This window comes from Doryrhamphus excisus, chromosome 8 (genome assembly GCF_030265055.1).
Source record: "Doryrhamphus excisus isolate RoL2022-K1 chromosome 8, RoL_Dexc_1.0, whole genome shotgun sequence".
Taxonomy (NCBI): Eukaryota; Metazoa; Chordata; class Actinopteri; order Syngnathiformes; family Syngnathidae; genus Doryrhamphus; species Doryrhamphus excisus.
Window position 1 is genome coordinate 2,482,413 of NC_080473.1, and position 27,980 is coordinate 2,510,392.

The 27,980-nt window shown below is 45.4% G+C and overlaps 3 protein-coding genes and 1 long non-coding RNA gene across 10 annotated transcripts; 3 read left to right on the forward strand and 1 right to left on the reverse strand.

The window, feature by feature from the left end:
• The first annotated feature begins 840 nt into the window (after positions 1-840).
• On the forward strand, positions 841-6,112 carry LOC131135123 (uncharacterized). Its single transcript, XR_009131531.1, has 2 exons — positions 841-1,155; positions 4,202-6,112. It is a non-coding gene; the product is annotated as an uncharacterized LOC131135123 (long non-coding RNA).
• Positions 3,653-10,551, reverse strand: sae1 (SUMO1 activating enzyme subunit 1). Of its 3 annotated transcripts, none has more exons than XM_058081044.1 (10): positions 10,406-10,551; positions 8,338-8,444; positions 7,998-8,109; positions 7,209-7,382; positions 6,747-6,892; positions 5,767-5,866; positions 5,511-5,616; positions 4,356-4,500; positions 4,181-4,250; positions 3,653-3,881 (listed from the first exon to the last, which is right to left on the reverse strand). In XM_058081044.1, exons 2-10 carry the CDS (start codon positions 8,436-8,438, stop codon positions 3,789-3,791), a joined length of 1,047 nt encoding a protein of 348 aa, XP_057937027.1. In that variant the 5' UTR covers positions 8,439-8,444; positions 10,406-10,551; the 3' UTR covers positions 3,653-3,788. The 3 variants fall into 3 exon arrangements, with proteins under 3 accessions (XP_057937027.1, XP_057937026.1, XP_057937025.1); XM_058081043.1 differs by lacking the exon at positions 10,406-10,551 and adding an exon at positions 9,363-9,524; XM_058081042.1 differs by lacking the exon at positions 10,406-10,551 and having other exon boundaries at positions 8,338-8,535.
• On the forward strand, positions 9,303-21,617 carry zc3h4 (zinc finger CCCH-type containing 4). 5 transcript variants are annotated; one of them, XM_058081034.1, is made up of 14 exons: positions 9,303-9,645; positions 12,018-12,306; positions 12,376-12,483; positions 12,567-12,771; positions 13,057-13,199; positions 13,445-13,523; positions 13,675-13,808; positions 13,947-14,048; positions 14,180-14,291; positions 14,366-14,475; positions 14,562-15,016; positions 15,391-15,656; positions 15,744-15,929; positions 15,994-21,615. In XM_058081034.1, the coding sequence occupies exons 1-14, from the start codon at positions 9,566-9,568 to the stop codon at positions 17,625-17,627; spliced, it is 3,903 nt and encodes a 1,300-aa protein (XP_057937017.1). In that variant the 5' UTR covers positions 9,303-9,565; the 3' UTR covers positions 17,628-21,615. The 5 variants fall into 5 exon arrangements, with proteins under 5 accessions (XP_057937017.1, XP_057937016.1, XP_057937015.1 ...); XM_058081033.1 differs by having other exon boundaries at positions 15,991-21,614; XM_058081032.1 differs by lacking the exon at positions 9,303-9,645 and adding an exon at positions 10,757-11,772 and having other exon boundaries at positions 15,994-21,617.
• A 3,029-nt stretch (positions 21,618-24,646) lies between these two features.
• Positions 24,647-27,881, forward strand: zgc:154093 (uncharacterized protein LOC777623 homolog). Its single transcript, XM_058081046.1, has 2 exons — positions 24,647-24,853; positions 26,318-27,881. The coding sequence occupies exon 2, from the start codon at positions 26,566-26,568 to the stop codon at positions 27,406-27,408; it is 843 nt and encodes a 280-aa protein (XP_057937029.1). The 5' UTR covers positions 24,647-24,853; positions 26,318-26,565; the 3' UTR covers positions 27,409-27,881.
• Positions 27,882-27,980: the final 99 nt, after the last annotated feature.

A 27,980-nucleotide genomic window follows, 5' to 3' on the forward strand; every position in this document is an offset into this window, starting at 1 on the left:
GCCATGTTCACTGGGGCTAAATGTGCAGCTATTATGAGGAACTACATGTAGTTGAACCTTCACCTACGTTTAGTATGATGCATTGGTCGGTACACACACACACACACACAAGAGTCACTATGACAGGGCATTTTATATTGAACTTCTGTATTCTGTATTCCGGGAAACCAGAACAGATATGTGTTCACATCACTGCTGGGAGGGAATTAGTCCGTTATACCATGATTCTTACCATTTTAGGTCATGTAAAAGTGAGGAGGTTGGAGCTATGACGCTGGGGGATGAAGAGGTATAAGAACCGCACCCAAGACATTTCGGGGCTTTTCTCCTTGCGAGTCCCTGGGATACGTGTAGCGCATCTATAGATTGGCTAAAAAACTGTCACTTTGTTCTGCAAGCGAAAAGAGCAACTTGTTCTCTCGTCAGAAGAAACACAGACTATGCAAACTTAGAGATAAACCAGCAAGGCGCAGTTTAGCGAGGAGGAGTGCCCAGGGACATCGGAGGAAGCCACACATAGATGCAGCTCCTTCTCTCCTCTCTTCATGTGCAACCTAGAGCCTTGCAGGAAACCAAAGAACATTTATCAACCGCAGACCGACGAGTCTCACCTTTGGGATTAGGATTTTCCCTCTAGCAGTGAATGTGACAACCTTTTATTTTGTCTTTTACTTTTTAATCTGGATGCTGTTGTGGCATATTTACTGTTCATTTTGGGATGAGGCTGAGAGGGTGGTCGCGACCCGCCTGTCATTTTTAACCACTTTGGACATTTTTACAACTTTTGTTCATATGTAACTGGAGCTCAACAGCATTTTGAAAGACAAAGTAATGTATTATTTTTATTATTTTACTTCTTTTTGTCCTTGCCAAATTTACTATTAAATTTCCTTCATTCACCCTTTCTGTTTTTTTTTTTTACATTTTGTATGATAAAAGAGTGAGCTGTTTGTAAAAGAAGAAGTCCCGGTCACACCTTTGATATGATAAACAGGTCCTTCTGATTGCAAACAGATTAGTAAAGTTTCCCAGGTCTATACCAAATGCAACAAAGTGGATATAACTAGAGGGTCTAGTGCTGGGTGCAATGTAAATATCCATTGTGCTTGGTCTGGATGCAGCAGGGCCGCCTCTACACAAGCCGTGAGCACCTGGGTGAGTTTCCTTCAAGCTGACTTAGGTGGAATACATTAAAAAATACCGTTTTACGGGAAGCATTAAATCCATGGAAATGCAGCTGAATCAAAATCAGAATCAGAATCAGAATGCCCTTTATTGTCATTTTACATACAGTAGAATGAAATTGCAGCAGCTCAATTTTCAGTGCAAGAGAGTACGACAGTACAAAATATAGAAATTAGAAATTAGAAGGATAAATAATAATAAATAGCAAAGGGTCTACATTGTAGAGGACGATCGGTTGCCTGGGTTACATGGTCTTGTTGAGAGAGATGATGGCTCGAGGAAAGAAACTGTTTTTTAGTCTTTTTTTATTCTGGAAGATATAGAAAGCTCTCCGTGCTGGTTATCGTGTGTAGTCTAAGGGAGTCCACAACCTAATACAAAGGGCAGAACAATTAGCATAATAGGTCCCCTTTAAAAAAAATGATTTAATATTTCAACCTTATACTTCCAACAGTGACATTTTTCCTGAGAATATTCTGACTTTATTCTCGTGAAATGTCATTTTTTTCTCATAAAATGATGACTTTATTTTCTAATATTATGACTTCACAAAGTAATTTTTAATTTCATGATTGTATAAATTAGATATTTTTTCCTCTGAATATTCCGACTTTATTTTTGTAAAATGACCACGTTTTCTCATAGCAATGTTTATTCCCCTAGCATCATACATTTTTCCAAAATTTGCAACTTCATTCTTTTTGTCATGTTTCTCCTAATATTACGACATCTTTATTTCTTAATTTGTCAACCTCATTCGTCTAAAAAAAATTCCTCAGAATAATATGACTTTTTTCCACATTAGATGACAATTTTTTTCCTGTAACATTATGACTATTCTCCTAATATTATAACTTTCTCTCAACCTAATTCCCCAAATTTCACCTGAAGAAAGCAACATCTTCATTCTTGGATATTTCCACTTCATGCTTGTAAAAATGTTTTTTTTAATAATATTATGACTTTAGTGTCATAAAAAAATATTTTTTTCTTGTAATAGTATGACTTTATTCATGTAAAGTTAGTGCTGTTTTTTCCCCGTTTTTGTTGTTTTCTTGTTTAATTGAATTTTAAAAATGTATTGTTGGCCAATAGACACATTTGTCTGTCCCCACAAAGTTCCACTTGGGAACACATTTACTGTAACACACACGAGCACACGCTCTATTTTAGTTTAAATGACTTATTGTCTCTCTTTATATCTCCCAGTTTATGTAATAATAATGTAAAGGTGACTGTACGGGTGGTGTTATTTCATGTCTATGTGGGTCTAATAGTTTTACATAGCATATTTAGATCGTAAACAGGTGTTCTAGGCAATAACTACAAAAATAGGACTCCTACTTCGCGGAAATAAAGGAGGTATTAAAGTATATTAAACACATTTGAAATTATAAAATATATACTCACCTCTAATGAATGATTAATGTAAGACAATGAGAGTCACCGTGTGGAAGTTTCATTTTTCGTCTCACAGCGACTGTGGTGTGTTCAAGGACTGCCAAACAAAGTACGAAATCATAAAAATTCAATCAAATTGTGGGTTTTACCTAGGAGTCCCGAGTTCAATCCCACCCTCGGCCATCTCTGTGTGGAGTTTGCATGTTCTCCCCGTGCATGCGTGGGTTTTCTCCGGGTACTCCGGTTTCCTCCCATATTCCAAAAACATGCTAGGTTAATTGGCGACTCCAAATTGTCCATAGGTATGAATGTGAGTGTGAATGGTTGTTTGTCTATATGTGCCCTGTGATTGGCTGGCCACCAGTCCAGGGTGTACCCCGCTTTTTGCCCGAAGACAGCTGGGATAGGCTCCAGCACCCCTGCGAGGATAAGCGGTAGAAAATTAATGAATGAATGGTGGGCTTTACCAACACCTGTACATGCTGCACATTTGACATGTATTTTCGTGTATTCATAAAGTATTACCGACATAGGGTGAATTTATCTGCTGAAAAATCAGACTATTGTCTGAAATTTTAAAAAATAAAGATGGAGGCATCCACTTACAGCACATATTTTTGGAATATTCTTTGCTGTTCCCCCAACCTAAGCCGAGAGCTGCTATATTGCTTTTTATTATGTCAACAGAAACCAAAATAGTTGCTTTGCAGGTCTTGTAAGGAGTGTTTGAGACTGAATATAGGAGTATGGGTGAATATAGGTGAGCTCCATTTCATTTCTAACCCAGTCAGTGAGAATGTCCTCAGATGCTCTCTGCTGCAGGATGAGCCAATCACGCTGCAGCAGGAGCATCATTGGCACCGTGATTGGCTGCATCGACCGAGCTGTGACCTCTCCGTGAGGATACCGGCGCACGCTTCACCCTCAGTGAACAAAAACAAAACGTCAGCATGGTTTTTAGTTTTTAAATAAATGAAGTACTTGTCCAGACAACCGTCTCATCTTTCCTTCAAAGCTTGCACTTTCTAATCTGCAATTCCTTTAGGATAAATATGGAAACAACAGGTTTTTATGTAGTACTTTTATTACTCAATGTAAAAAAAGGTAGCAGGAGCAGGAGCGTGTTGTCAGTGATGGATGCCATAAATAAACAAACGGATGATGATGATGGTGATAATGAGAGTGATGGAGAGGGAGCAGCATCAGTTTGGTCCAAAGTAGTCCACCATTCCGTTTCCTTTGCGGCCGTCGAAGAAGAAGAAGTTCCGATGCGGAGCGTCTCTTTGGGACAGAGCCTGGAGAACAACAAGGACACATTTAAGCTAACCCCTAAACCCCAGGCCACACTTTTGACACCCTTGGTCGATACAAAGGAGTGTTGGTGGCGTTGATGTAAATCATCAAAAGGATGGCACTGATGAGGTCATGAAGCCTGTCTCACAGAGCTAAGCTCAAGAACTGGATCAGAGCCAGAACCCAGCAGAGCGGGCCACCTGTCCGCACAGTGAGGCGTGAATGTTGTCATAGTTTCATGTTAGAAGATGTCTTCTGTGGATTCAGGAAGGTTCCATAATGTGTGTGTGTGTGTGCTTACCTTCACAATCTCCTGACCCAGGACACCTCCCACCACGGCGCACACAGGAGACATGACGGAGAAGCAGTAGCTGTGGACGCATGAGGAACATGTGAACATCAACAAACAGGAAGTGACCTCTTGTACACCCAGTAGGATCCCCGCCAGGAGCAAGCTGGAGCTGCTTCGGATGTACCTGATGAAGTCGTCGCTAAGGATGTCAGCGCTCACGCCCAAGGCCTCCAGGACATCGTCACGGATCTGCCTCAAGAGTTGACTGTCCTCTGCAAAGGACTGTGGCTCGGGGTCACGACCTTTATCCGTACGGAACTTCAGCAGGACTGCATAGGACAAACAAAGCTTTTTAGCAACCACTTTTTTTTTTGTTTGCACATGTTTTTTTTCCCCCTTCTGATTTTACAGTACACACACCACAGTGACAGTGGTGATGATTGACAAGTGATCTGTCCTGGCTTAGCCCCGCCTCTTGCCCTAAAGTCAGCTGGTTTCGAGTCCAGTGTTGCACCACTGCATGAGTTAGTGGCAGCACAAGGTTGCTGGACACCACAAACTGGACTGAGACAGGAAGCAGTCGGCAGGGAGGAAGAGTCACTTCCTCACGCTCTCGGCTAACACCACTTCCTGTGATACTTCCACAAACACACCAAGACACAGCCCCACCCTGAACAATACGCCATCATTTTTTTCCCCTTTCAAGGAAGTCAATTGCAGTAATGTTTTTTTTTTTGCTTGGTTTTTACACCCAGTGCCTTTTCTGGCGCAACCCTGGCTGGGAATCAAACTGATGTGTGTGCCATGAAAGGCAGAAGTGTGCACCATGACTAAAGATGAGGCCGATTCCATCCAGTATCGGTTTCTGATACCAGCAAAATCAATGCATACCACTGGGGAGCTCTGCTCCATGAGCCCTATCTTAGCTGTAAGTTGTCAGCAAACGTAGCCAAAACATTATCAACCAACATAGTAAGATATCAGCAAATGTAAAGTAACCAAAGGAGTATCAGCGACCCAGATGCTTAAAACTTGGTATACTTATGCAACACCATAGCCTGATACAACCCTTGAAATTTTGAAGCTGTAAGTCCAAACATACAGTAGTTCAGTTATAAAAAAATGTGCATTTCCGTCCTTTTCCAAGTAATGGTGGCAGTTCTAGGGAGACCCCACTTTGACCCAGACACTCGAAATTTGGTATACATATACAAAACCAACCACCTGTAAACATGTACAAATGTATCGTAATCTTGGCACAAAGGTGGGGACAGACTGGAATAACCATGATAAGCATGTTCTTCCGTCATTAAATGCTCAGAATGGTGCTGCCAAATACCGTGTAGCAGGAAATAGTCCACAGGTGTCTTCTTCAGACAGGCTTTGGCCTTCTCTGTGGTCCAGTCCACCTGCAGCGCCTCCTTCAGCCTGCAGAACCTCGCCGTCTGTTTGGGTCCACATAAGAAACAACACATCACATCATCACCATAAATGTACTTTTTTACTAAATACAAAATTCTTGATTATTGTTTCATTTAATTATTGTATTCAGTGATTTATTAAATGCTAAACTTCTAATTTTGGCCCACTCTCACCTTTTTGACCATTGTGGTCTCATTGGGGTCCACTTTGGCCTTCTTAGCCTCAGGCCCATCGTTGGAGTCTGCTGAGGGCTTCACTACTTTGGGTTTCTCCCTGAGGACCAAAGGAAAGTCCGGTAAAGTGAACCCTAGAAGCGACACATGTTAGCGCAGGGGTGTCCAAGCTTTTTCCACTGAGGGCCACATACTAAAAAAGTAAAGGATGCAAGGGCCACTGTGATATTTTGTATTATTTCCAGTAATTACAACTTTATTTTGTTTTGTTTGTTTCCCATAACATTATGACTTATTTTTTATGTATTTTTTCTTTAATAAACTGTGATAACTTGTGTTATTTCCAGTAATTACAACTTTATTTTGTTTAGTTTGTTTCCCATAACATTATGACTTATTTTGTATGTATTTCTTTTTTTAATAAAATGTGATATTTTGTGTTATTTCCAGTAATTACAACTTTATTTTGTTTTGTTTGTTTCACATAACATTATGACTTATTTTTTTATGTATTTTTTTCTTTAATAAACTGTGATATTTTGTATTATTTCCAGTAATTACAACTTTATTTTGTTTTGTTTGTTTCCCATAACATTATGACTTATTTGTTTATTTATTTTTTCTTTAATATTTCAACTATGCCACTAAAATTACATTATTTTTGCTCATGATGTTACAAGTTTGTCATGAAGTTAGCTGCCATTTTTATTTATATTTATTTTTTTTACTTTTCTTGTTAAACAACATTCTTGGTATGTTTTGTTTGTTTCTTTCAGCTTTTTCCTGATTAAGGAATCGCCACAGCGGATTTTTGCCTTGAGCCCTTTATATTCTGGATTCCCTTCCTGACGAATAATAATATATACTTACGAGTGGATATTCAAACCCGAGGCGTGTGCTACGAACTAATAAAAAAATAGCCTCTGTACCACACTTTGGACACCCCTGTGTTAGCGTCTAAAGGTTCTGTGACAACTCACTCTACGTAGCTGTGCTCCGGCCCCAGGTTGCAGAACATGTAACCATAGTAACCGTGGACGTCGCCGCAGAAAACCATGATGTTATGCTGCGAGCACAGATGGTCCACACGCACCATCACGTCTCTGGAGCATCCAGTCAGACACACCTGAGGGACGGTGAGGGGCTGACATTCTTACATAGATACCGACTGGGTGGTTGTGGAGACATTTCTTTCTCTGCTGTTGTGTCGGCATATTTTCTCACCGCGAGGAAGCCAAGTGAAGGTCGGGAGGAGGGAGAGTGATGTGAGGATGGGGTGAAGTGAGGACAGGATGAGAGAGATGATAAGAGTAGGACGAGGAGGGGAGGTGAGGACACCAAGAAGGAAAGGAGGCGGAGCAAAAAAAAAAACACAGAGGTAGGGGGCTCTTAACTTTTCTTTTCTTAGCTTCCATGTAGGTATTCACTTCCTGTGTACTCACCGCGCTAAACTGCAGAAAGAAACTGTCAGGCTTCTCCTCAATTCTCCCCGTGTCGGCCAGCACCTCCACCATGGGGTTGAGGTTTTGAGCGCGCTCCAGTGATGCCTTGGCACGGCTCTGGCCGTACATGCTCACCGGCACCAGAAACTGAGCTCGACACAGCTCCTCGGTTGCCTGGCGAGCACACAAACAAGAACGGGCTTTAACAAGCTTAAAATTATGTATTATTTCAATACATGATTCAACGACGATGAACATCAATTAGCTCAGACTTTTGGTTAGACTTGAATAATATAAGCACTATAGTTTGAATTGAGGTTTTGCCACTGTCGCCATCTAGTGGACACAAATACAATTGCACACCTGTGTTAAATCATTTAAAACAAGCATAAATTATATTTTAAGAAAACCAGGGAACAATAGAAACGGCAGTAAAATTATTTTTTCCGGTTCCAGCACCAAAAATGCGCCACGTCCCTCTTTAATTGCCATTGTTAGTTCGCGAAGAAGGGAGCAAGCAAACAAAATACATATTTGCTGGGACAAAAATGCTGAAAATCTCGAAAATGCGGGGCACCACGGTAATAGGAAATCACTTCATACACCAAATAATGAAATGCTAGGGTGTCATTTCTTATACAACAAAACTATGGTGCGCTTTGGGTAATACTACAACATTAAATGTGTTCAGGGCACTGAGAGAATTGAATTTAACTTACACAGAGACAGATAGTATACAAATGCAATGCCAATTGAGATAAATATTTACGTTATTTTGCTTGTGTGTACCTTTTCGTGATCCAACAAAGTTAGTCCTTTTACTCCAGCCAGGATTAAGTTTTTGGCCACTTCAGCCCCCAGACCCCCTAAGCCAGCCAAGAGAACCCGGGACCCTCGCAGTCTGTAGCCGAAATACAAATTAATTACAGATTACTACATATAAACAAATGAGGGGACATATTTTCAAATTAAACGCCATGTGACCATTAATTACAACCTATGAAAAAAACAACACAGTATTTTACTTTTTTCTGCCTTACAGTGTTTCAATTACTATAAGAAACAAATTCACAATCAACCGTCTAAAGACTGTTCCGCTTAGCATTAGCATGACAAGCTAACTTGTTACCTCTTCTGTGCATCCAAACCCCACAGACGGATCTGACGATCGTACTGGGCCGCCTCTTCTTCCGTGATGACCGGATCCTCCTTCTCGATCATGTCGATCATTTCACCCTTCGCCGATGACAGAAAAACTTAAGTTAATCGTGAAGTTTGATGAAGAGACACTGGCAATTGTTTCAAAAGCCGCGACAGCCCCGCTCAATCGGCGCAGATTGATTACGTCACGATAAGCTGCAAGCATACCAGTACATGCTTGCATGATTGTTTTTTTTTGTTTTTTGTTTTTTTTTGTTGTTCCGTAAATACATTTAGTCAGGTTGAATTGTATATATATTTATTTTTTAAGTGTATATTTTCAAAGCGACCCGTTTAAGTTCTTCAATCCTACGAAAAACGACAAGGGCGTCTAACAATATCGCTACCATAATTTACGTAGAAGACATTACAATGCAATATTATGTTACATTTTACTAAAATTAACAAGACCTGATTTATTTGGTTACTTGGACAGCAGTGCCCTATGAACTTATTTGAGCGTATTTATCCCCGATCGCTGACTTACAAAATGTCCACGCTTTATATTTTCATAAAAAAACAATCACATTATTATTATTTTCAATTATGGTTTATTTAGTAAACGTCAGTATCGTACTTTTATATGCCAGATTTAGCAGCGGGTGGTCGAGCAATCCATGCCGTCTTCTATAACAGTGGCAGAAATTGACCTTCGTTGTTACATGTTACTACAACGATTTTGTGGGCAAAAAAATGACAAATTACTTCAGGTCTAACAAGTATCCATCGTGAAATTTCATATATTGAATTATGTATAACTTATAATTTAAAGTTACGGCGTCCATGTTGCGCCTGTGAAACTAAATATAGGGTTTATATTTTGCACGGCACTCGGTCTTGTCCGTGAGACGCATACAAGAACTTTGGGGTAGTGACGTCATTATCAGAAAAGCCCGCCCATTTCTGTGCGAAGAAGACAGTCGGCCATTTTAAGTGTTTCAGTCGTCATTTCACCTCGCTTCAGTAGGACGGAGAACGTCTGGACTCAATTTCAGCAAATTTCTCTTACAACTGTTGTGGAGCACTGCCTACTATGAACTGAAATTCAACTAAATCCAAAATCAAGTAGATCCTTGTGAAGTGACGCATAAGCCAGTAGATTCCAGTGTCGAGTTTGAATTTTTGGCACCTTCATGTTAGCTAACGGTTAAGAGGAAATGGCGGTGGAAAGCATGACTGTCCATCCAAACTCCCCAACTACCAACCACGAACACAACAGTCTCCTGACTGACGAAAGGTCGAGTAATTCTACAATCATGTTTCAATGAAACTATTTATTTGTCCTGTGCTTTTACACAAAAGCCTGGGATGCCTTTTTCCTTTTTTTGTCAGAGGGATTAAACTCGCCTTTTCTGGAAAAACGGTAAAGAGGTAACGAACTGTATTGACACGACGACGCCAACTGGGAGGCCAAATAACGTCCGACATAACGTTTTCCCTTCATGTTATTACGTTATCTCACTCGGACGGTTATGCGACTTAAAGCGGACTAATAATGACGACCTAAAGAGAAGGCCAAGGCACCTAGACATACTTGTCTTTGCCATCAACTTCGACGAATAGACGACATCGTCGAATTGTTTGCGTAAACTAACCATTAAGTTTTTTTTTAGTGTGTGAGTATCTTTTATTTGGACGTGGGAAAAACTCGATAGAGACGCGTGCCCCTTTGGGGGCTAACTTAGCTTCTTAGCTAGCTATGTTAGCTCGACGCCAAGCTAACAGCTAAGTGTTTTCATAACCATCCTCGACTTTGTAGCTCGTTACGTCACATAAGTAACACTGCGTCGTTCACGCTACGAAGGAATATTCGAATTTCTTCAAACATTTTCATCTTTAGTAACCATTTACGACACATACGTGTTATTAGTGGATACTGTAATAACCAGCTGCGCATGAAACATTTTGCCAAATTAATGCGATTAGTTTATTACTTTTAAAATTCGACAAACCTCAATTCATTAACAAGATTTATCAACTCAATTGTATAACGTCACCTTTAAAGTTCATTCGTAGGGCAGCTTAACTACCAAATTCTAGCTGGTGCGAGATAGTGCTGTTTATTTAACATGTCCAAATTGACTCGCCCCAAAAATGTACCAAAGTTGTGTAAAATGTCTGCAAAGCATCCCAGAAGTCAAAACACAAATCTTGAGTTTCGACCTAACCCCCAGTTCCCAGTTGGCAAAATGAATATTTCAGTTTAGTCAAATTTCTTAACAGCCATCAAATCCCCCCAGTGACCCCAAGTTGTTAGGGGGAGGACTTTTTAATGGTTGTGATTGCAAAATATGGAGAAAGCCTGTCACAGTAAGTATCCCCCATTTTAATCATGGCCCTTTTCTTGATATCAGCTAAGTTGTGGACACATTGTGGAGTTATTGATGCCTCTTTAACCAATGTGCATGGTGTGTCCACAGAGAGGAGGAGAAATGTACGCTCAGTTGAATGTGAAAGCTCTGTCAGGGTGTGTTTGTAAACACTTGGAGACATTTACGGTGACTCTTGTGTTGTTTTTCTCCATAGCTATGTCATATAACTCCTCCCTACTTAGTCCAGTTGTATGTCTGTCAAATCATTGACGTTCAACAAGTCCCTTGGCAGGGAATAGAAAAGCCTGGTTTAGATGTGTTTGCATGACTCGCAGCTTTTGAGCTGGTTGTCTCGGCCTGCGGGTGACGTGAACAGGCCAGAGAGGTCATCAGTTTGTCTATGCAGTCCCTCCCTCCATAATGAAATCAAATCCTACAGCTTTAGGATAAAGAACACCCTGTGTGCTTTGACTGTTGAAGTGACAAGTAACGGTGTCAAAACTCATGCTTGTTGTCTTGCCGAGATCTGAGTATGAAGACTGTTGATAGTTTTGAGCTTTAATTTTGAGAAAAGACGAGAAGGCCCACCCCACAAGTAACTATGTTAAAGTATCCCTGAGCAAGATACTGATCACACAGTTGTTCCTGATGTTGCGTCATCAATAAGTCAATCAGGTGACAAAGTGTGCTCTGATTGCCTTGAAGTTCCAAGAGTGTTATACAAATAAAAGCCCATGGGGTTGCAATGGGAGGTAGTAGGACTGCGCACACCAGCATGTCTTCTCTAGTGTCCTTGGTGGCCCCTATCCGTCTCCCAGCGCAGCAAACCCTTTGTCAATTAGTTGCTGATTTGACCCCACCCCCTGCCCTCCTTGATGCCTCTTTCCAAGCCAGCAGTGTGTGGCCTTCTTGTGATCCATGTCAGTTGCAATCTGGTGGTGGTGGAGCTCACATGTAGCTGTTGTGCTCCAGCTGTGCGCCACACTCACACCACAGCATCTCTCCCTTAAATGCAGCATCACAGCTATGGGTAGCCAGTGGCCCCTCATTAGGTGCACATTCTAATTAGATCGAATGCATTGATCATTATGTCCATTCATAGCATCCATAGCATCCAAGAATAACATGGCATTAAAAAAAAGATACTAAACTATGGTTGAGGACAGAAGATAAGTGTGAGAAAATAACTCCTAAGTTTGTTAATGTCAGTATGATAGTTGTGATTGTTTACTTGACTAATTGTGTGGCACGATGTTGCTCTAAACATGCTTTAAAAGTGTTGTTTACGTCCATGCAGGCATGAGGAAGGCGAGCTGGAGGAGGGCGAATTGGAGGACGATGGGGGAGATGTGGTGATGGGAGGCGACGCGTCTGCCGCAGGAGGAGGTGGCGACGGGGCCGGTGAAGCTGGTGGAGGAGATGGAGTGGCAGGAGACGGAGGTGGAGAGCGGCCCCCGCGGAGCAGGGAGCGCCACGCCAGCAGCGAGACGGACGAAGAGAGGTCGCACCGTCGCAAGCGCAAGAGGAAGAAGGAGCGTGAGCGTGAGAAGAGGAGGGCCAAGAAGAAACGGAAGTCCAAACACAAAGTAAGAGTCGTCATGACCACAGAAGCTCCGCCTGGGATCCCCCTAACAACGTCAAATTGTCTCCCGCAGCGTCACGCGTCTTCCGATGAGGACTACTCAGACTTCAGCGATGACTCCGACTACTCTCCCAATGAGAAGAGAAAGTACAGAGAGTACAGCCCCCCCTACCCGCCTACCGTAAGTCTCTTGAGCTACCACCACCACACACCTCAATGTCTACCGTCTTCATAATCACGTGATAGTTCAACCCATCTCTCCAGTCTCACGGGGGCTATGGTGGCTCAAAGAAGGGTGGCTACATGAAGATGAAGATGGACAAGCAGGGCTACGGTGGCTACGATGACTATGAAGACGACAACTATGAAGGAGAGGAGGAGGAGGACATGGGGGATGAAGAATACGACGACTATACCAAGGAGCTCAACATGTACCGCAAATCCAAGGAGGGCGGCCGGGGTGGACGAGGTGGGTGTGAGGAGCTAAACTGTGGATGTTATTGGTTTGCACTGGAAAGCGTCACCACAGCAAATACCGTAATGTCGCTTCAATGCTGCAAGGATGTCAACATCAAATTTTGTCCTCAAAAAGTTTTCTTGATTTCGACTGCATCATCCTTTACAATGCAGCTTGTTAGGTAAAAAAAACAACAACAAATTCTATAGCATGTTAGTGTGAAAGAAATCAAAATTGCATGTGCAGCCCTAATATTGATGAATTGGTGCCAGATAGTAGTCATTTGTCTTACTACAGGGGGCAGAGGCCGTATGAAGAACATGAGAGGCCGTGGCGGAATGAGGGGCGGTCGGCGAGGAAGAGGAGGGAGCAGAGGCAGAGGAGGACGCGGTGGAAAGATGGGAGACGACGATGGAGATGGTTATGGTGAGGACATGGAGGTGAGTGCCAGCTGGTGGTGATTATTTGCTGGACATGTCCTGGCTGTCCCCTGCCTGTTTCCCCTCCCATTCTTCTACATAGTGCCTGATTACAAGTAATTGGAATGGAATAATTTAAGATAGCTTTCATACAGAATATGTCTAATTTCTCTTGGAGATGAATAAAGTATCTATCATTTTTTTGCTAAACAAGGTGAATAACCTCTCTTCTTAAGCTGTATTAAGTTGTTAACCTGTCCCTCCAGTATGACGACGACTATGACAACATGGGGGAGGATGACTATGATGACTATCAGTACAAGAAGTCCAAAGACAGAGGAAGAGGTAAGTTCAACATTTTGTGTGATAACAAAGGCATGAAAGATGTGGAGAGAAAATACTTTTGTTGCATCAGAGTCCTGTGTAAATTTCTACACGAGTTAAGCCAAGGAGTTTGACGTTCATCTCCCACAAATGTATTTGCTTCGCGGTGCAGGTGGCAGAGGTGGTCGAGGGAGAGGCAGAGGGAAAGGAGGACGCGGCATGATCAGAGGCAAAATGAGGAGCAGAGGGCGAGGACGGGGTGACATGGGCAATGATGATGACAACAATGGAGACATGGACAACGGGGTATGAGTTCCATCTGCTTCGCTCGTCACGTCATCTTTATTATTTATTCTGAAACGCTTCTAAACAACAAATTTCTCAAGGACAAACTTTGGAACATTTTCCGTACTTGTATCTTGACATATTCTGTGTGTGTTTAAGGATGGAGGAGGGGATGTTGGACCAGGAATGGGGAAGAGGAATCAGCATGATAAGAAAGGAAAAGCCATCTGCAAGTACTACATTGAAGGCAGATGCACCTGGGTAAGAGCAGAAGAGCTCTGCCGCTTTCAATAGAACTTTTATCTTTACATATTGTCAGCTTTGTCACATAAATCCAGATAGCAAAAATCATATTTATGACTCCACGTTTATATCCTTTCATCAACCACTAGGGGGACCATTGCAACTTCAGCCATGACATTGAATTGCCCAAGAAGAAGGAGTTGTGCAAGTTTTACATCACGGGATACTGCGCTAAAGCAGACCACTGCCCGTACATGCATGATATCCTTTACTGATACAATGCAGAAGCTACAAGTGACCTTTTTGAATGAAACATGCCTTAACACCAACTCTACGTGAATTTCCCTGCAAGCTCTTCCACACCACAGGAAACTGTGTCAATGGTGATGAGTGCATGTTCTCCCATGACAACCTCAACGACGACACCCAGGAGCTGCTCAGCAAGGTAGCGCCCCCTCGTGAGGAGATCTGTTTTCTAGATCTGCATAGGTTGGCAACTGGACCTTCTTCATATACATTTCACGTCTTCAGATGTTAGCAGAGGATGCAGAGGCTGGAGCAGAGGATGAGAAGGAAGTGGAGGAGCTGAAGAAGCAGGGCATCAACCCTCTCCCCAAACCCCCACCCGGTGTCGGCCTCCTCCCCACCCCTCCTCGCCCTGTGCCTGTAGACGGGAATGGCGGGGCAGGAGATTTTGGCCCCGCGGCCGGCGACTTTGGGGGCGTTCCCGTCGCCAACCAGGTGTCCATTGTCCCCAAGGCTCCCTCTGAGCCCGGGTCAGTTCCTGGTCCTGTCCCCTGCATGGGTGGTCCTCCTGTGCAAAACCCTGAAGCAGTTCCTTACCAAGGAGCACCCATGAACCCCAACGGGCCCCCGCAACACATGGGCCCCCCTCCTGCTGGTGGTGGCGGTGGAAAGAAGATCCCATCCCTGTTTGAGATCAAAGTGCAGCCGACAGGACAGCTCGCTCAGAAACTGGCTGTTAGGTGAGTCCACATTCATGATTTCATTTTGACAGGAACCCCTTACACTAGGGGCATAGTAGGGCCACATAGAACTGTAGGTTGCGGGGCCACTTGGATACATTTTGCTCAGTAAACATGCTACAACCAATCCAGTGCAGATTAATATATTGTATACTAAACTATCTGAACAAAACAGCCGCATTTTGAATTTATTTTCTTATTATGAATTGCCAAAGGCCAGTTAAAATATGAGCTCTGGGCCGAAATGGCCCCCGGGCACCCCGATTTGCTTGTCTCGTTCTCTAGGATAGTATAGAAGAGCGGCCTTTCCAAAACCGAGACAGCGCTAAACCTCTAACAATGATCAAATTCCTAACTACTGTGCTTTCCCTCAGAAGCCAGACACCCAGTAGCAACCAGGCAGCGACCCCCGCACCTGGGGCCCCCCCGACCTGCTTCCCCACCCCGCAAGGCATGATGTCCCCTGACATGCAGAACATAGGCCCGGGGATGAACCAGGGTCCACCTATGATGGGGGGATTTGCGTCCGGGGATTGCCCTCCACATGGGGGTGCTATTCCTCCTCAGGGTGGAGGGAACTACTTCAACACTTTCTTCAATCAGCAGGAGGGAATGAAGATGGAAGGAGCTGTGGAAGAAGGTTCGGAAATGTTTCAATATATTATTGTTACATTACGATGACGTTTAATTTGCTGAGGGCTCATGTTACTGTCTACCAAAACTATAGGAGGCAAATTTAGCAACCAAGAGGATGCTGCCAATGGAGCCAATCAAGGAGGAATATCTGTCTCTGACCTCCTCCCCCCAGCACAACGTGTCCTCTTCATGAGAATCCAGCAGAAGCAGCAGGAGGAGGAGGATCGTGCCCGCCGCATGGCCGATGGAGGCACGGAGAAGAGCAGAGATGCTGAAGGTAAATGTTGACATGCTTGCCGTTTTTTATAACCACTCATTCTTAACTCCTTATTTTGCAGCAGACTCAGGGAACTGGTACTCAAGCGAGGACGAGGATGGTGGCGGCAGCGTGACGTCAATCCTGAAGACCCTCCGACAGCAGACCCAGGCTTCTCAAAAGTCGGACGCTCCAAGCGACCCCCGTCTCCAGAAGGCGTCTCCTGCCAATCCTCCGGCTCGACCCGCTGACCCCCGCTTGGCTCGCGACCCTCGTCTGGCCCGTGCTGCCGAGTCATCTCAGAGCTCTGACTCCACCCACCTTGCGTCCCCTCCTTCTTCGTCAGGGCCACCTGCAGATCCTCGCTTAGCTCGTTTGGCAGCCGCCTCAGCAGGCTCTGCCCACCTACCTGCCGTCTCCAAACCAGAAGCCCCTCTGGTCTACAAACCTCCGCCTCTTACAGCTCCAGCAGAGGAGGAGGAGACTGAGCGAGTCCTTCGGGACAAGCCTGTGCCGATTCCTTTGGACCCACTCATGGGCATGGCTCTCAGAGATCCTCGCTCACAGCTGCAGCAGTTCAGCCACATCAAGAAGGACATTGTTCTCCACATGCCGGCTTTCTCCAAAGCCATCACCTGGTCGCCTGAGGACCTCCTACCCTTACCCGTCCCCAAACAGGACCTTCTACCACTTCCACCAGGCATTCCTCCAGTGCCCCCCCTTGACCCACGTCTGTCCCGCACCCAGCAGCAACTCCACTCACAGTCTCCCCCCAGAGTACCCCCTCCTTCCTCGGAACCCCCGGCCCCCTCGTCATCATCCTCCCTCCCAGACTTTGAGCTTTTGTCTCGTATCCTGAAGACTGTCAACTCCAGCCCCTCCCAGTCCTCCTCACCGCCTCTCCCCCCTTCCCCCATGGCACTGCTGGGACAAACTCCCCCTGCTCCCCCTGTACCCACAGAGAAGCCAGTTGATCCTCGCATGGTGCGCAAAGCCCCTGCAGACCCCCGCCTCCAGCCCCAGAAGTCCGCCCTCAAGCAGCCGTCTGAACCTGCCCCCCCTGCTCCTGTCACCTCTGCAGTGTCCACAACTGGCTCCCCGCCGCAGACCATTGCCCCATACGACCCGCGGCTCCTCTCCTCTGGAGGAGCAGGGCGCAGTGGTGCGCCGGGGCCACCAGGGGGAGCCAGTGTACTGAGCAGCATCAGTCTGTATGACCCAAGGACTAACAAACCAGGGAGCCCTGGTACCGCAGCTGGCCCCAACAACTCCCCCAACTCAGCCAGCACCGAGTCCCGACTTGGGGACTCCACGACGAGTAAACCCAAATCCAAGGAGCCTTTGTTTGTTCGGAAATCTGCCTTGGATCAACCTGAGCCCGAGAAGAGCGGAGAGCAAGGCACCGACAGGTACAACAGCTACAACAGACCCCGGCCCAAACCAGCGCCCTCGCCCAACTCCACTGGCCAGGGAGGACCCGCCAGCACTGGGGGTCAAGGTGCTCCCGGATCCCCTGCAGACCAAGCCGGCGTCCACAACCTCCCAGTGCCCTCTCTGTTTGGCGTCGTGAAGCAGGCCAGCAAGACCAGCGGAACGGGCAGCCCATTTGGAGGGAATAGCCCGGCCCAGTCGGAGCAGACCACCCCAGAGCAGGACAATGGCTCATTGAAGGATGTTTTCAAGGGCTTCGACCCCACGGCCTCTCCCTTCTGTCAGTGACCCTCATGGGCAGAGGACATGTTGTTGAGCCAACATGGACACACACGAGTGTGAAAAACCTTTGGGATGTGGGAAAGTCAAATGTCTATTTTAAACAGAGTTGTTATTATTCGATACACTTCTAACAGCACAACTTGCGTTTTAGCATCAGGTCGTTACCTCACACGTCTCGCTTCCACAGTTTAGATTTTACTTTGGAGAATCATCACAATCTTTGCTTTTTGTCAGAACCTTCCAAGTCTTTTGGAAACTAGGAGAATGACTACCATACGACTTCAATGATTAGTTTATTAACTCAACATGTTTTTAATGTTTGCCACATCAGCAACATCTCATTTGTCTTTGTCCATTCTTTCCTGAGGAAGGCCACATCAACTCACCTTTCACCCTTTTGTCCCTCCCATCCTACTGGACCATTTGGTACAAACAAAATTTTTCTCTAAAAGTAGAGTTTGGTTTCCTCGCTAAGGTGCACAGTCGAGCCAGCTGAGGGCTGAGAGGTGCATCGGTGTCTCAGCTCTTAGCCACTTTTGCTCTGAGTGGAAGCCGTAATGTCTGTGACATTCTCGCAGGCAGCGTGACAATCACAAACATAAATTTATTTTACTGCCAGTCAGCATCAAGGACACACGTCATTGTCATCTGGACAGAAAACGTCTCAATTTGTGCACTTCCATAATCGGCATTGTATGCACCGAAAATGCTGAGTTCACTTATTTAATATGGAAGAGCGCAAATTTAGACAGACCTGAGCATTTGGAGTCCATTCACTTTGCAACCAAAATGCTAAGTATGGAAGTGCACCAGTTGATACTCAACATTTGTGACGGCTTAGAACAAACGAGTGCAGCAAACAAATCCTGGCCGCATCATGTGGGCGGAGTTTGGGACAACCTCCAGCAGACAGGACTTTGTTGTAAAAATAATAATACAAATGAAAAAATTGTCCATTTTTATTTATTTTTATACCCAAATGTAATCTTCTATACTTGCCATGTGTTGAATTGTTTCATACGGGATTCCTGCTCATCTGAGTAAGTCAACAGGGGGAGAGAAAATGTATATTTGTTTGTTTTCTGTCTTTCAATGGAGAGGGGGCATCCATGTTCTTGTTGAGTTGCTCTTTTTTTCTATGGCTTTGTAAATTTGCTTTCTTTTGCAAAAATACCAATTTGACCCGTTTATTGTCTGTGGAGGGGTGGACTTTTCTAACTGTACACTGTAGGTGAGTATTTAAATAAAGATACAAATAATTCCACCAGATTCAAGGCGCTTGTATGGCTCCATATGATGGTTGTGATTGTTTCGTTTTATTGATGATAGTTGGATACCAAAAGTCTGCCTTTCCAAAGATATTGCTTCTGCGGTTGTCATCTTTTGGTCACCTTTTTTAGCTCTGCATGAAGGTCTTTGACCACAAAGTGGCATTCAACAGCAGACAGGAACATGAGGACTCCACAGGATGGGCTGATGCTGAGGTAACTAATGGAAACTCTGCTACAGTTCCAGTGTCTTCTCTTGTGTACTTTATGTGTCATTTCAACAGGCGAGGACATCATGCAGACTTTGCCTTTGGATCTTTTGTCTCTGGTGGTGTGCTGCCCGCGTCCTGTTCCTTGCCGTGATCCCTCACTGGACACTTCCTGTTCCCCTCCCATCCTGCTACGCTGGCTCCAGTGGGACTGGTGAGTATTCATCCTGCACCCCAGAGATTTCCGCTCACTGCTGCGTGTGTTCCTTCTGGAAAAGTCCACTGTCTTATTGTAGATAGACCCAGTCGGTACACCTTGGCATATCTCATGAGAGCTGCATCACAAAGTATTTCTAAGATGAAGAAAAGTTGTCTAAGATGACCACTATGTATCCTACTGGCCAGAGCTGGCCCTATACCCAAAGTGGTGCCCTGGGCAGGGATTTACAGTCACAAAACAAAATTTGAATGCCATTGCTTTTACCTTGTTTTTCATTTATAAGATAATGTGTCCAGGTAAATGGACGCATGTCACGCCGTGCTGTATCTTTGATGGGTAATCTTCTTAGCTGAGCTACCTGTTGGGAGCGTACTTATATTTAGAACATGTGAGCCTCTTAAGACCTCTGCCAGGGATTTGACGATGCTGTTAATTGCGGCCCTGCGGGGGCCTGCGCGCCATCAAAGGGAAAGCCTTGGTGCAATGACCCAGAGTGCAGAGAGTTCTAGCATAGCTACAATATTTTTTGCCTTTATGCAATGATGGGAAGTGTAAAGTGGGTGGGTGTCCTTGGGTACTTCTGCCACAAAAATATGCACATTCACACAATTTTTACACATTTTTTGCCTAAACGAAGCAACTATACAAATGGCTAAATGACGTAAAATACTAATATGAGGCATTCAGATGTTGTGGTGGTGATATGTAGTATTCTACACTGGTCACTAGGTGTCAGTAATGTTGTTGTACTCTCAGGTGAGACCCGCAAGCACCAGACAAAAGGCTTTTATTGCAGGGTTGGAATGATCTCACAATAGGACACACACATTTCTTAAATGGCATATTTTCTTATGTCTACTATATTGGTATATTGTTAGGAAGACCAAGTAGGAGGTTTATGGATGTAGTGAAGGAGGACATGAGGGAAGTTGGTGTGAGAGAGACAGATGCGGAAGAAAGGGTTGGATGGAGGCGGTTGATTTGCTGTGGTGACCCCTGAAGGGAAAAGCCGAAAGTCTACTATATTGGTGTAATAGGACTGCAAAGGTGACTATAGGGGTGTTATTTCATGTGTAGAGGGCACATGAAACAGGTTTTCTATGCACCCACTATGAAAATATTACATTTATAAATAAGCAATCCAACTTTGTGGGAGTCCCATCATCACAGTAAGGTCTGGAACCAATTAACCTCGGTAAACGAGGACATTATCATCAAAGCTGACCATTCCATGGTTGTCATTTTGATGGACTTCTTGTATTAGAAGTGTTTAGAAGGCGTACCTAATGAAGTGGCCATTGAGTATGAACAGAGACCACATCCGTGTGGATTGTGGCCTTCAACCTGTCTAGGGTCCACTCAAGAACAGTGACATCAGTTTGCTGGTATGCCTGTGTGTGTGTGTGTGTGTGTGTGTGTGTGTGTGTGTGTGTCTAAGTGTGTAATGCATGCCTATACATCTGACACACACACACCCTCTTCTGTTCAGTAATGGGAAGACAAAATGCTTCCACTGGCTGCAAGTCAACATCTTTTTACAATCTAAGGCTTTTCATTCCCAAGTCATAAAGAGTACAACAACAGATTGTCAGATTGTCTCTTCAGCTTTGGTTAAATTCCCTTTTTGCTGCTGCTGCTTTGAAGACGAGTGTTATAAGAGTTTATAGCGAGGACTGCAGTGCACTGGAGAATTACTTCAACATTTTATTGCAGGATAAAGCAAGACATTGTCCACATTGGAGAAAAAAGTCACTATCAAAACAGGAAGTAATGCCTTGATTGACAGGTTAGCTATCTGCGTAGGATATTCATTAAAGTATACTTATTTTTTTTACACCATATAATTTAATGACAACAAAGTCTTATGATAGTATGAAGAAAGTCTATACAATTATTATTAATTATAAAGGTAAATGTTGAGCAATGACTACCCTGTCAAAATGTGCACTCGGGAACCACGTCCACACAGTGTACACAGTGTAAGTGTACTGCCGCAAGTATTCCATTTGAGGCATGGCATCTTTATGGCACATTCTGGAAGGCTTACTGTAACGTCTTCCGTGGGGGTGGGGGAGGCTCATGATGTTGGAAGTGTGCTCATCCTCCTGGGAAGAATCCCACTTCCATGTCTCCTCCTAAAGGCGTCACTGCGGGGATGATTAGACAATGGCTTCATACACGCATGACCTTTTCTCCTCTTGGATGGATCATTCCCATCAGTAGCCAAGTCCGAGCATCCTGCCTGCATTTGATTCTTAGTATGGGGTCCTTTTTTCAGCTCGAGTCCTCTCTGTAGTCAGTGATCCTATGATTATACCGTGTCAGGTGGTGGTGCCAACTGTACCCACCTTCACACAATGATAAAACAGCTGAGGCTTAACAAAATACCACCTTTCCATTGCAGTACCAAGCACAGTTGTGGGGTCCCTGAATGGGCGGGGCTAGAAACAGTGCAGTGAGTGTTGATTGGTGGACAGAGAGGAGGGTCACTTCACTTTGCTTCCAGCCTGAAAACTGGACTGGACCGGCTGCTTAAATGTGGACTTTTTCCCCCCCCCCAATAAGGATGTTTTTGGAGCAGAGGCTTTTTGTTTTTTTTCACGTGGCGTTCTCCTTGACGCCAACAGCAACATCTCCACTTCCTGTTGTGAAGTGCCAACATGAAACCACCTCGGCCCGGAATGTTCCGAAACACACTCTGACAGGGGATTTTAGCTCCTCCCTGCTCCGAGGAACATGCTGTTATTGTCATCTCACACACACAGCTGGAAGCGTTCCACGGTCATGTGATGTTTGTTTGTCTTATGAAGGTTCCCAGCTCACACACACATTCGACTCTGACCTTTCACCCCCATCGTGACCCCCACCCTCCCACCCGCTCCTTGTTGCCAGTTAAAGATGTCCACTTGAGAGGATTGGACGCCGGCCAAGCGGAGAGGCGTCAGCTTTCCACTCGCCTCTTCCTCCTCCCGTCTATTTCGGAATGTTTGTCACAGGAGTGCTGTGACCCCCTCGGTGCACACCCCATGGAGGCGGCGATTGTGGGGGGACGGGGTGGGGGGGGTGAGGGTTGTGGGAACGGATGAATGGCAGAATGATGCGAGGAAAGGAAGGGAGCGGGAATTATTTTCACATGTTGGTGTGTGTTTCATTTGTGGTAGCATGCTTTTATGTAACGCTGTGTGTGTGTGTGTGTGTGTGTGTGTGTGTGTGTGTGTGTGTGTGTGAGAGAGAGAGATATCCTGAAACGACACATTTATGACATCCCGCGTTCTCGCTGACATCATCCTTTGTTGTCTCGCTCTAGGAAAAACAAACTTGTGGAAAAAGTCCAAAAAAGCGTCCCAATTTAGACAAGGTTATTTTGTCCAAAGTGGCTAATTTTATCCTTGCCACTCAGCACTCTTTTTTTTTTAAATAAAGGCGCCCTATGATGGAAAAGTGACTTTTTGTTCGCCCGCAAATTGACAGAAGAAAAACAGGCTTCTCTGCACATCTTAAATAAGCTAATTGTATTAAACTTATGAACTTGCCTACACTTATTACCTTAAGGACCAATTTGACTCCCATAAGAACCACATATATTTTGATATATATTACATACATATTTTTTCTGCATCCATGTGAGGGCTGTACATTTGCTTGTTCATTTCTTCAGTGACTAGGCTAAGCTAACATGGTGGTGCTGTTTAACTCACTGTGTTTAACTTCCTCCTTCCTGGAGGGAATGCTAGCATTGAGGTGACTAATTAACATCTCTCGTCTGCCTCAGTCTATGGGCGAGGGTCTGCAGCAATCCCCGCAAAGTGGAAGCACATGGAAGGCTGACTCACAGATTCCCAGAATTCCCAACGATGATGTCACACACTGTCCCAGCTGCACACTAGACAGGCACATCTCTGTGGGCTGGGGATGCTGTACTCGGGATGGACGTGTTGACATTCTGATTCTTCTTCTGAAAGGTCTCGAGGTGGGACTGATTCACTCCACCTGTTGCGTAACAGCGTAGAGCGAGAGGACTTACATCTGCTCTGAATTGACACGACGCCAATGCTACAAGGCGAGCACAAACGTCGCCCGGTTCCTTTTTCCTGCCCTTCCTGTGTTCCCTCCACTTCCTCCTCATCCTGAGGGACAACAGCAACACTTAACTTTTGAAATCTTATCTGGAAAACACTTCTATGGGCCTCCTTGAAGGGCTGGAGAGCTTCCAGCCTCTCCGGGATGGAGGGCGGGCTATGTGTGTGGTGACACCTGGAGTGGGGGTCGGAGAGAGGGGGGGGCTGGAGCCTCGCCATGAGGCCCGGTGGAGGTCTGCACTGATTACATCTTGATTTATTTAGCTGATGTCATGTGTGATGTAAGAACTTGGAGCACACAGTCTGTGTGTTTATCACATTCCAGGCGGCCTCAAGCGCCTCAAGGCAAACTTTGCATGCTTCCTGCTCGTATGCTCATGGGACGCACGCGTGGCATCATGACTGACTTCAGTGGTGGACAGGTGAAATATGGAAAGCTCTAGAAGACCAGTGAGGTCAATGTTGAGGCTGTATAAAAGTAGTCGACAAGCTGTTTAGCTTCCTGCGTAGCCACAGTGAACAGTGGCGACTGAAGCCACATGCAGATGGTTGGTGCAGATACGATGCATCATGACATCATGGTTGACTCCATTATCATTACTCTTTGTGCTGCTTTCTATTGATGCTGTCTGTAATGTTGTGGTGTTGCAACGCAGGCTGTGTTGCAATTTGTTGTGATGCTACTACGCTGCTACAACACAGCTATGTTGCAAATTACGATGTTGCGCATAGCTTTATTAACAGCGCCCCCCCCATAGCAAGGAGACGTCATCCAGGTTTCTCACCACTTAATCAAGGAAGTCGTTTTAGCATTAGCACCTTTGCCTGATAGATCAATAACCTCAGCTAATCCTCTTTATCTGCACTCTACGCTTTCATTAGCACTTCTAGTCGACCGGAAGGAAGGTGAGACGTCACCTTATAAGACGACGTTAAATTAACACGACTTTATTGATCCCGTTTGGGCGGTGGGGGGTGGCAAGGAATAAGAATAGAAAGAACGAAGAACGAAACAAAACACCATGTTGATATCATTGTCAGAATCCACGTGTGCTGCTATTGGGTTGTTTAAAATAAAACCTTTTCAATAGCAGGCACACCCACCGACTTGACATGAAACACAATTAGTAACGGAAATCAGCGCATTTACAAAAATAGCGTCTACTAGCATAATAGCATGAAACACTGGCATGCGCTTTTATTTTGAAGTCGCTAACCGGACGTGCCATGATTTTAACTTTGTAGCTTGACACGCCCCCTCCTTGCTGATCCACTTTGCTGGTCCAGGCACGGAGAGACTTCACTTCTGGTCTCAGCGCTAAGAGGTTTACGTCCAGGTGGACTCTTTCTTGTCACGGAAGAACTGCTTGACCGCGGAAGCAACATTTTCATTTTTAAAAGAAAGGAAGTAAAAAAAAAAAAAAGAAAGGATGACGTTGGAGCGACGCGTTACTTTGTAAGTAAATATCAGCCACGGATATTCAGTGGCGGGAGGTTCGACATGCTGGCCATTTTTTGCCACTTACTACAAAAAAGACATAAAAGTTGACGTTGTACATTGTGAGACGCCCCCGTTAAGTTTCTCTTTACGACTTTTGAAAGCAGAGACCGCCTTGTTTGTTTTATTAATGACGTCGCCGTGACAGAAGAGCACTTTTCTTCTCTGTGACTAAGTGTCAGGACTCCGTAGGATGTTGTCTAAATGTGGAGGAGGGACTGGAGTTCATTAGAGCAGTGTATTAGTATTAGCATTCTTCTTTATTCCGGGGGCCACCCCCGGGCTGGAAGCAGCGTGACTGTGCGTGGATTAGACGGAAAAGTGTTCCACCTAGGGACTTCAGGACGACTCTGGTGATGTCACTGTTACATAACCCCCCCCCCCCACCACCACCACACACACACACACACGGGGGGGGGGGGTTGTCTATGGTGGTGCGTCATCACTTTCTCTGTGACGTCATGAGCTAACGAAGTCAATCAGGTGTGGGTTTGAGTTTCCCAAATAGTCTGTTCCAGGGTCAAGCTGTATCAAATGTGCAGGCTGTTTTAAGTGTAAAAAGAAGTGAAGCAGTGTCACTGGTATGAAACGCTAACTTTGCTATACCAAGCGAGGAAACGCATGCTGACGCAAACTTCCTGTTTGTATTCTTGGTCTGACTTTGGTTTGACTTTTTTTCTAAAGCAGCAGCAAACCTCCATCCAGCAGGGCTCGTAAATATGGCGCCCTCATTGTGTCACCTCCCGATAAGACCAGGAGATGAAAAGAGGTCAGAGGTTGTGCAGACGTCTGCTTTGCTGTCTCACAGATTTACGAGTGAAGCTTCCTGTTTGAGAAGAAGCGCTGCTTCTGAAAGGAAGTGCTTCATCACATTTAAAGGATCTCTGAGGTCCCACAGTCATGCATTGGGAGGGTGGTGTCCAAAATCGTAATACTGTGTAAGAGCACTTTTAGTCAGCTCTAAAAAGGAACTGTGTGTGTCTCGGGAAGGGTACCTTTGATTTTCACTCCCTCACACTCACACAAAGATGCGTTTAGGTACCAAAACATGCTACTGTTTGACTTGGTATTTGACTGGTATGAACGTACCAAAGGATTTGAGTAACCATCCCTTTATGTCTCTGTAGATTTAATGCTAATGAGCTGTGTTTGTCCATGCCTCCTATTGGCTGCTTTTACTCTGACATCATAGGTGCCCTTTATCACATACAACAATGCAATGCAGTGTTAGCAACACTAGAATAGCTACATACGTGAGCTAAAGTGCTAACATTGCACTAATATATTAACAGCAATCACGCTAGCTTAGCTTATTGCAGTGCTCCCCTCCGAAGGGACAGGCACCCCCCCCCCCCCCCATTTGAAATACTAGTGAAAGTGATATTTAGGACTGACTCAACTCACTGAACTCTCTTTGCACAGAGTCTGCTCTTGAAGAAGTGGTGTGCCATGTTGGACACGGCCGAGGTGTCTCTGACGGAGGTCAAGGTCTTCCTCAGGAGTCGCATGTCAGCGTGAGCCCCGCCCCCCCTCCTGACCAACATTCTCTTGTGTGGGCCGTCCTGGGTGTGGAAGCATCATCTTACCATTACCTGTGCACGCCGCGGTGGTCGTGTTTCCGGCTGCGTCTGAGCGCGGCCGAGGTGTCCGGCGGCAAGGAGCCCCGCAGGATGCCCGTTAAGACGCCCATCTACTTGAAGACCACCACGCCCAAGAAAGGCAAGAAGCTGAAGCTGCGCGACATCCTGTCAGGAGACATGATCAGCCCGCCGCTGGGCGACATGCGCCATAGCGCACACGTGGGGCCGGAGGGGGAGGCGGACATGTTTGGGGATGTGGACTTCCTGCGGGGAAAGATGGATATGCTTCCCTCTGCGGCACGGGCCAACAACGGAGACGTGCGCTCACACAGCGTGGACAGACAGCTGGAGGCCGCCGCGGCCGCCAAGCAGGACTCGGACAGGCACGACTACTCCTACAACGGCTTCCACTACGAGCACTCGTCCTCCGGCTTGTTGAAGTCCACCATCTCCATGCCCGTCTTTGTCACCCACGAACAAGCCCCGCCTAAACCCCCCCGCCTGCACCTGGATGACCCCGCCCAGCGCCACCCGCAGCCCGTGGAGGTCAACCACAAGCAGCACCCCACGTTGTCACACCGCTCTGCAGCCAAGCCATGCCTGGACGTCTCCGTCTCACCCGCCGTCCGTAGGATGGTCCCCTACTCGGGCTCCTTCTCAGAGGCATCCTCAGAGGAGTCCATGTCAGACGCCTGCGGACCCCTGGATGCCCAACAAGGCCTCAGTCTGGACTCTGACGCCGGCCTGAGCAATGAGGATCTGAGGAGTGATCGCAGCGATTCGCCGTGCGGTCACTTCCGCCTCGTTGCCTCCAACATCCCACGCTCAGAATCGATGGTGGGTCTAGACCTGGACCTGGGCCCCTCCATCATGGAGGACGTGCTGAGGATCATGGACCGCTACAACAACGTGGACCAGCGTTGTGAGTTGTGAGGAACATGCCAGGCGGCGATGAGGCGGAGACGGCGTTCCAACGTAATGACAGACTGAGCGGAAGGGATGTTTTGGACGAGTGTTGGGAGGCGACAGGCTGGTCCTCAGGCGCCTTTTTCACAGCAACATCTAATCACCGTTAGACGACAGCAGCCATGTTGTCACCGTCAACAAGCTGTCAACACTTGTAGATAACATGTCTCACAACATTGTCATTAGCTCATGATTTTTTTTTTACAAATCATTTCTGCAGTCAAGTTAAAATAAGTTGTTCTGTAAACATGAACTGTTATTTCTCTCTATTCTGTCCATATCGGCATCAAGAATGCTTATTCTTGTTTCATCTGACCGACTGAAGTATAAAATGATTATTATTCAATTCAAACTATATTTAGAGCTCTCGTGGTCCTGTCAATGTTCAATGTCACTACTGTGCTGTATTCATGTCAATAAATGTTCCACTACAAAGAAAATTTGCGGACCAAGACTTGAGTTTTTTATTGTGTCGAAGTCATAATGTATACCAAATGTATTTGCACTTCTTAACTTGGCCACCGGGGGCAGTATACGAC

Excerpts from the sequence above, each read along its gene's own strand:
- sae1 (XM_058081044.1), bottom strand. The coding sequence starts at position 8,438 with ATGATCGACATGATCGAGAAGGAGGATCCGGTCATCACGGAAGAAGAG. Across the intron at positions 6,893-7,208 it reads TCTTTCTGCAGTTTAGCGCG|GTGTGTCTGACTGGATGCTC; the intron begins GTGAGTACACAG and ends ACCGTCCCTCAG. Across the intron at positions 3,882-4,180 it reads TGGGTCAGGAGATTGTGAAG|GCTCTGTCCCAAAGAGACGC; the intron begins GTAAGCACACAC and ends GTTGTTCTCCAG.
- zc3h4 (XM_058081030.1), top strand. The coding sequence starts at position 11,639 with ATGTCAGTTGCAATCTGGTGGTGGTGGAGCTCACATGTAGCTGTTGTG. Across the intron at positions 13,200-13,444 it reads GTTATGGTGAGGACATGGAG|TATGACGACGACTATGACAA; the intron begins GTGAGTGCCAGC and ends CTGTCCCTCCAG. Across the intron at positions 13,809-13,946 it reads ATGGAGACATGGACAACGGG|GATGGAGGAGGGGATGTTGG; the intron begins GTATGAGTTCCA and ends TGTGTGTTTAAG.
- zgc:154093 (XM_058081046.1), top strand. The coding sequence starts at position 26,566 with ATGCCCGTTAAGACGCCCATCTACTTGAAGACCACCACGCCCAAGAAA.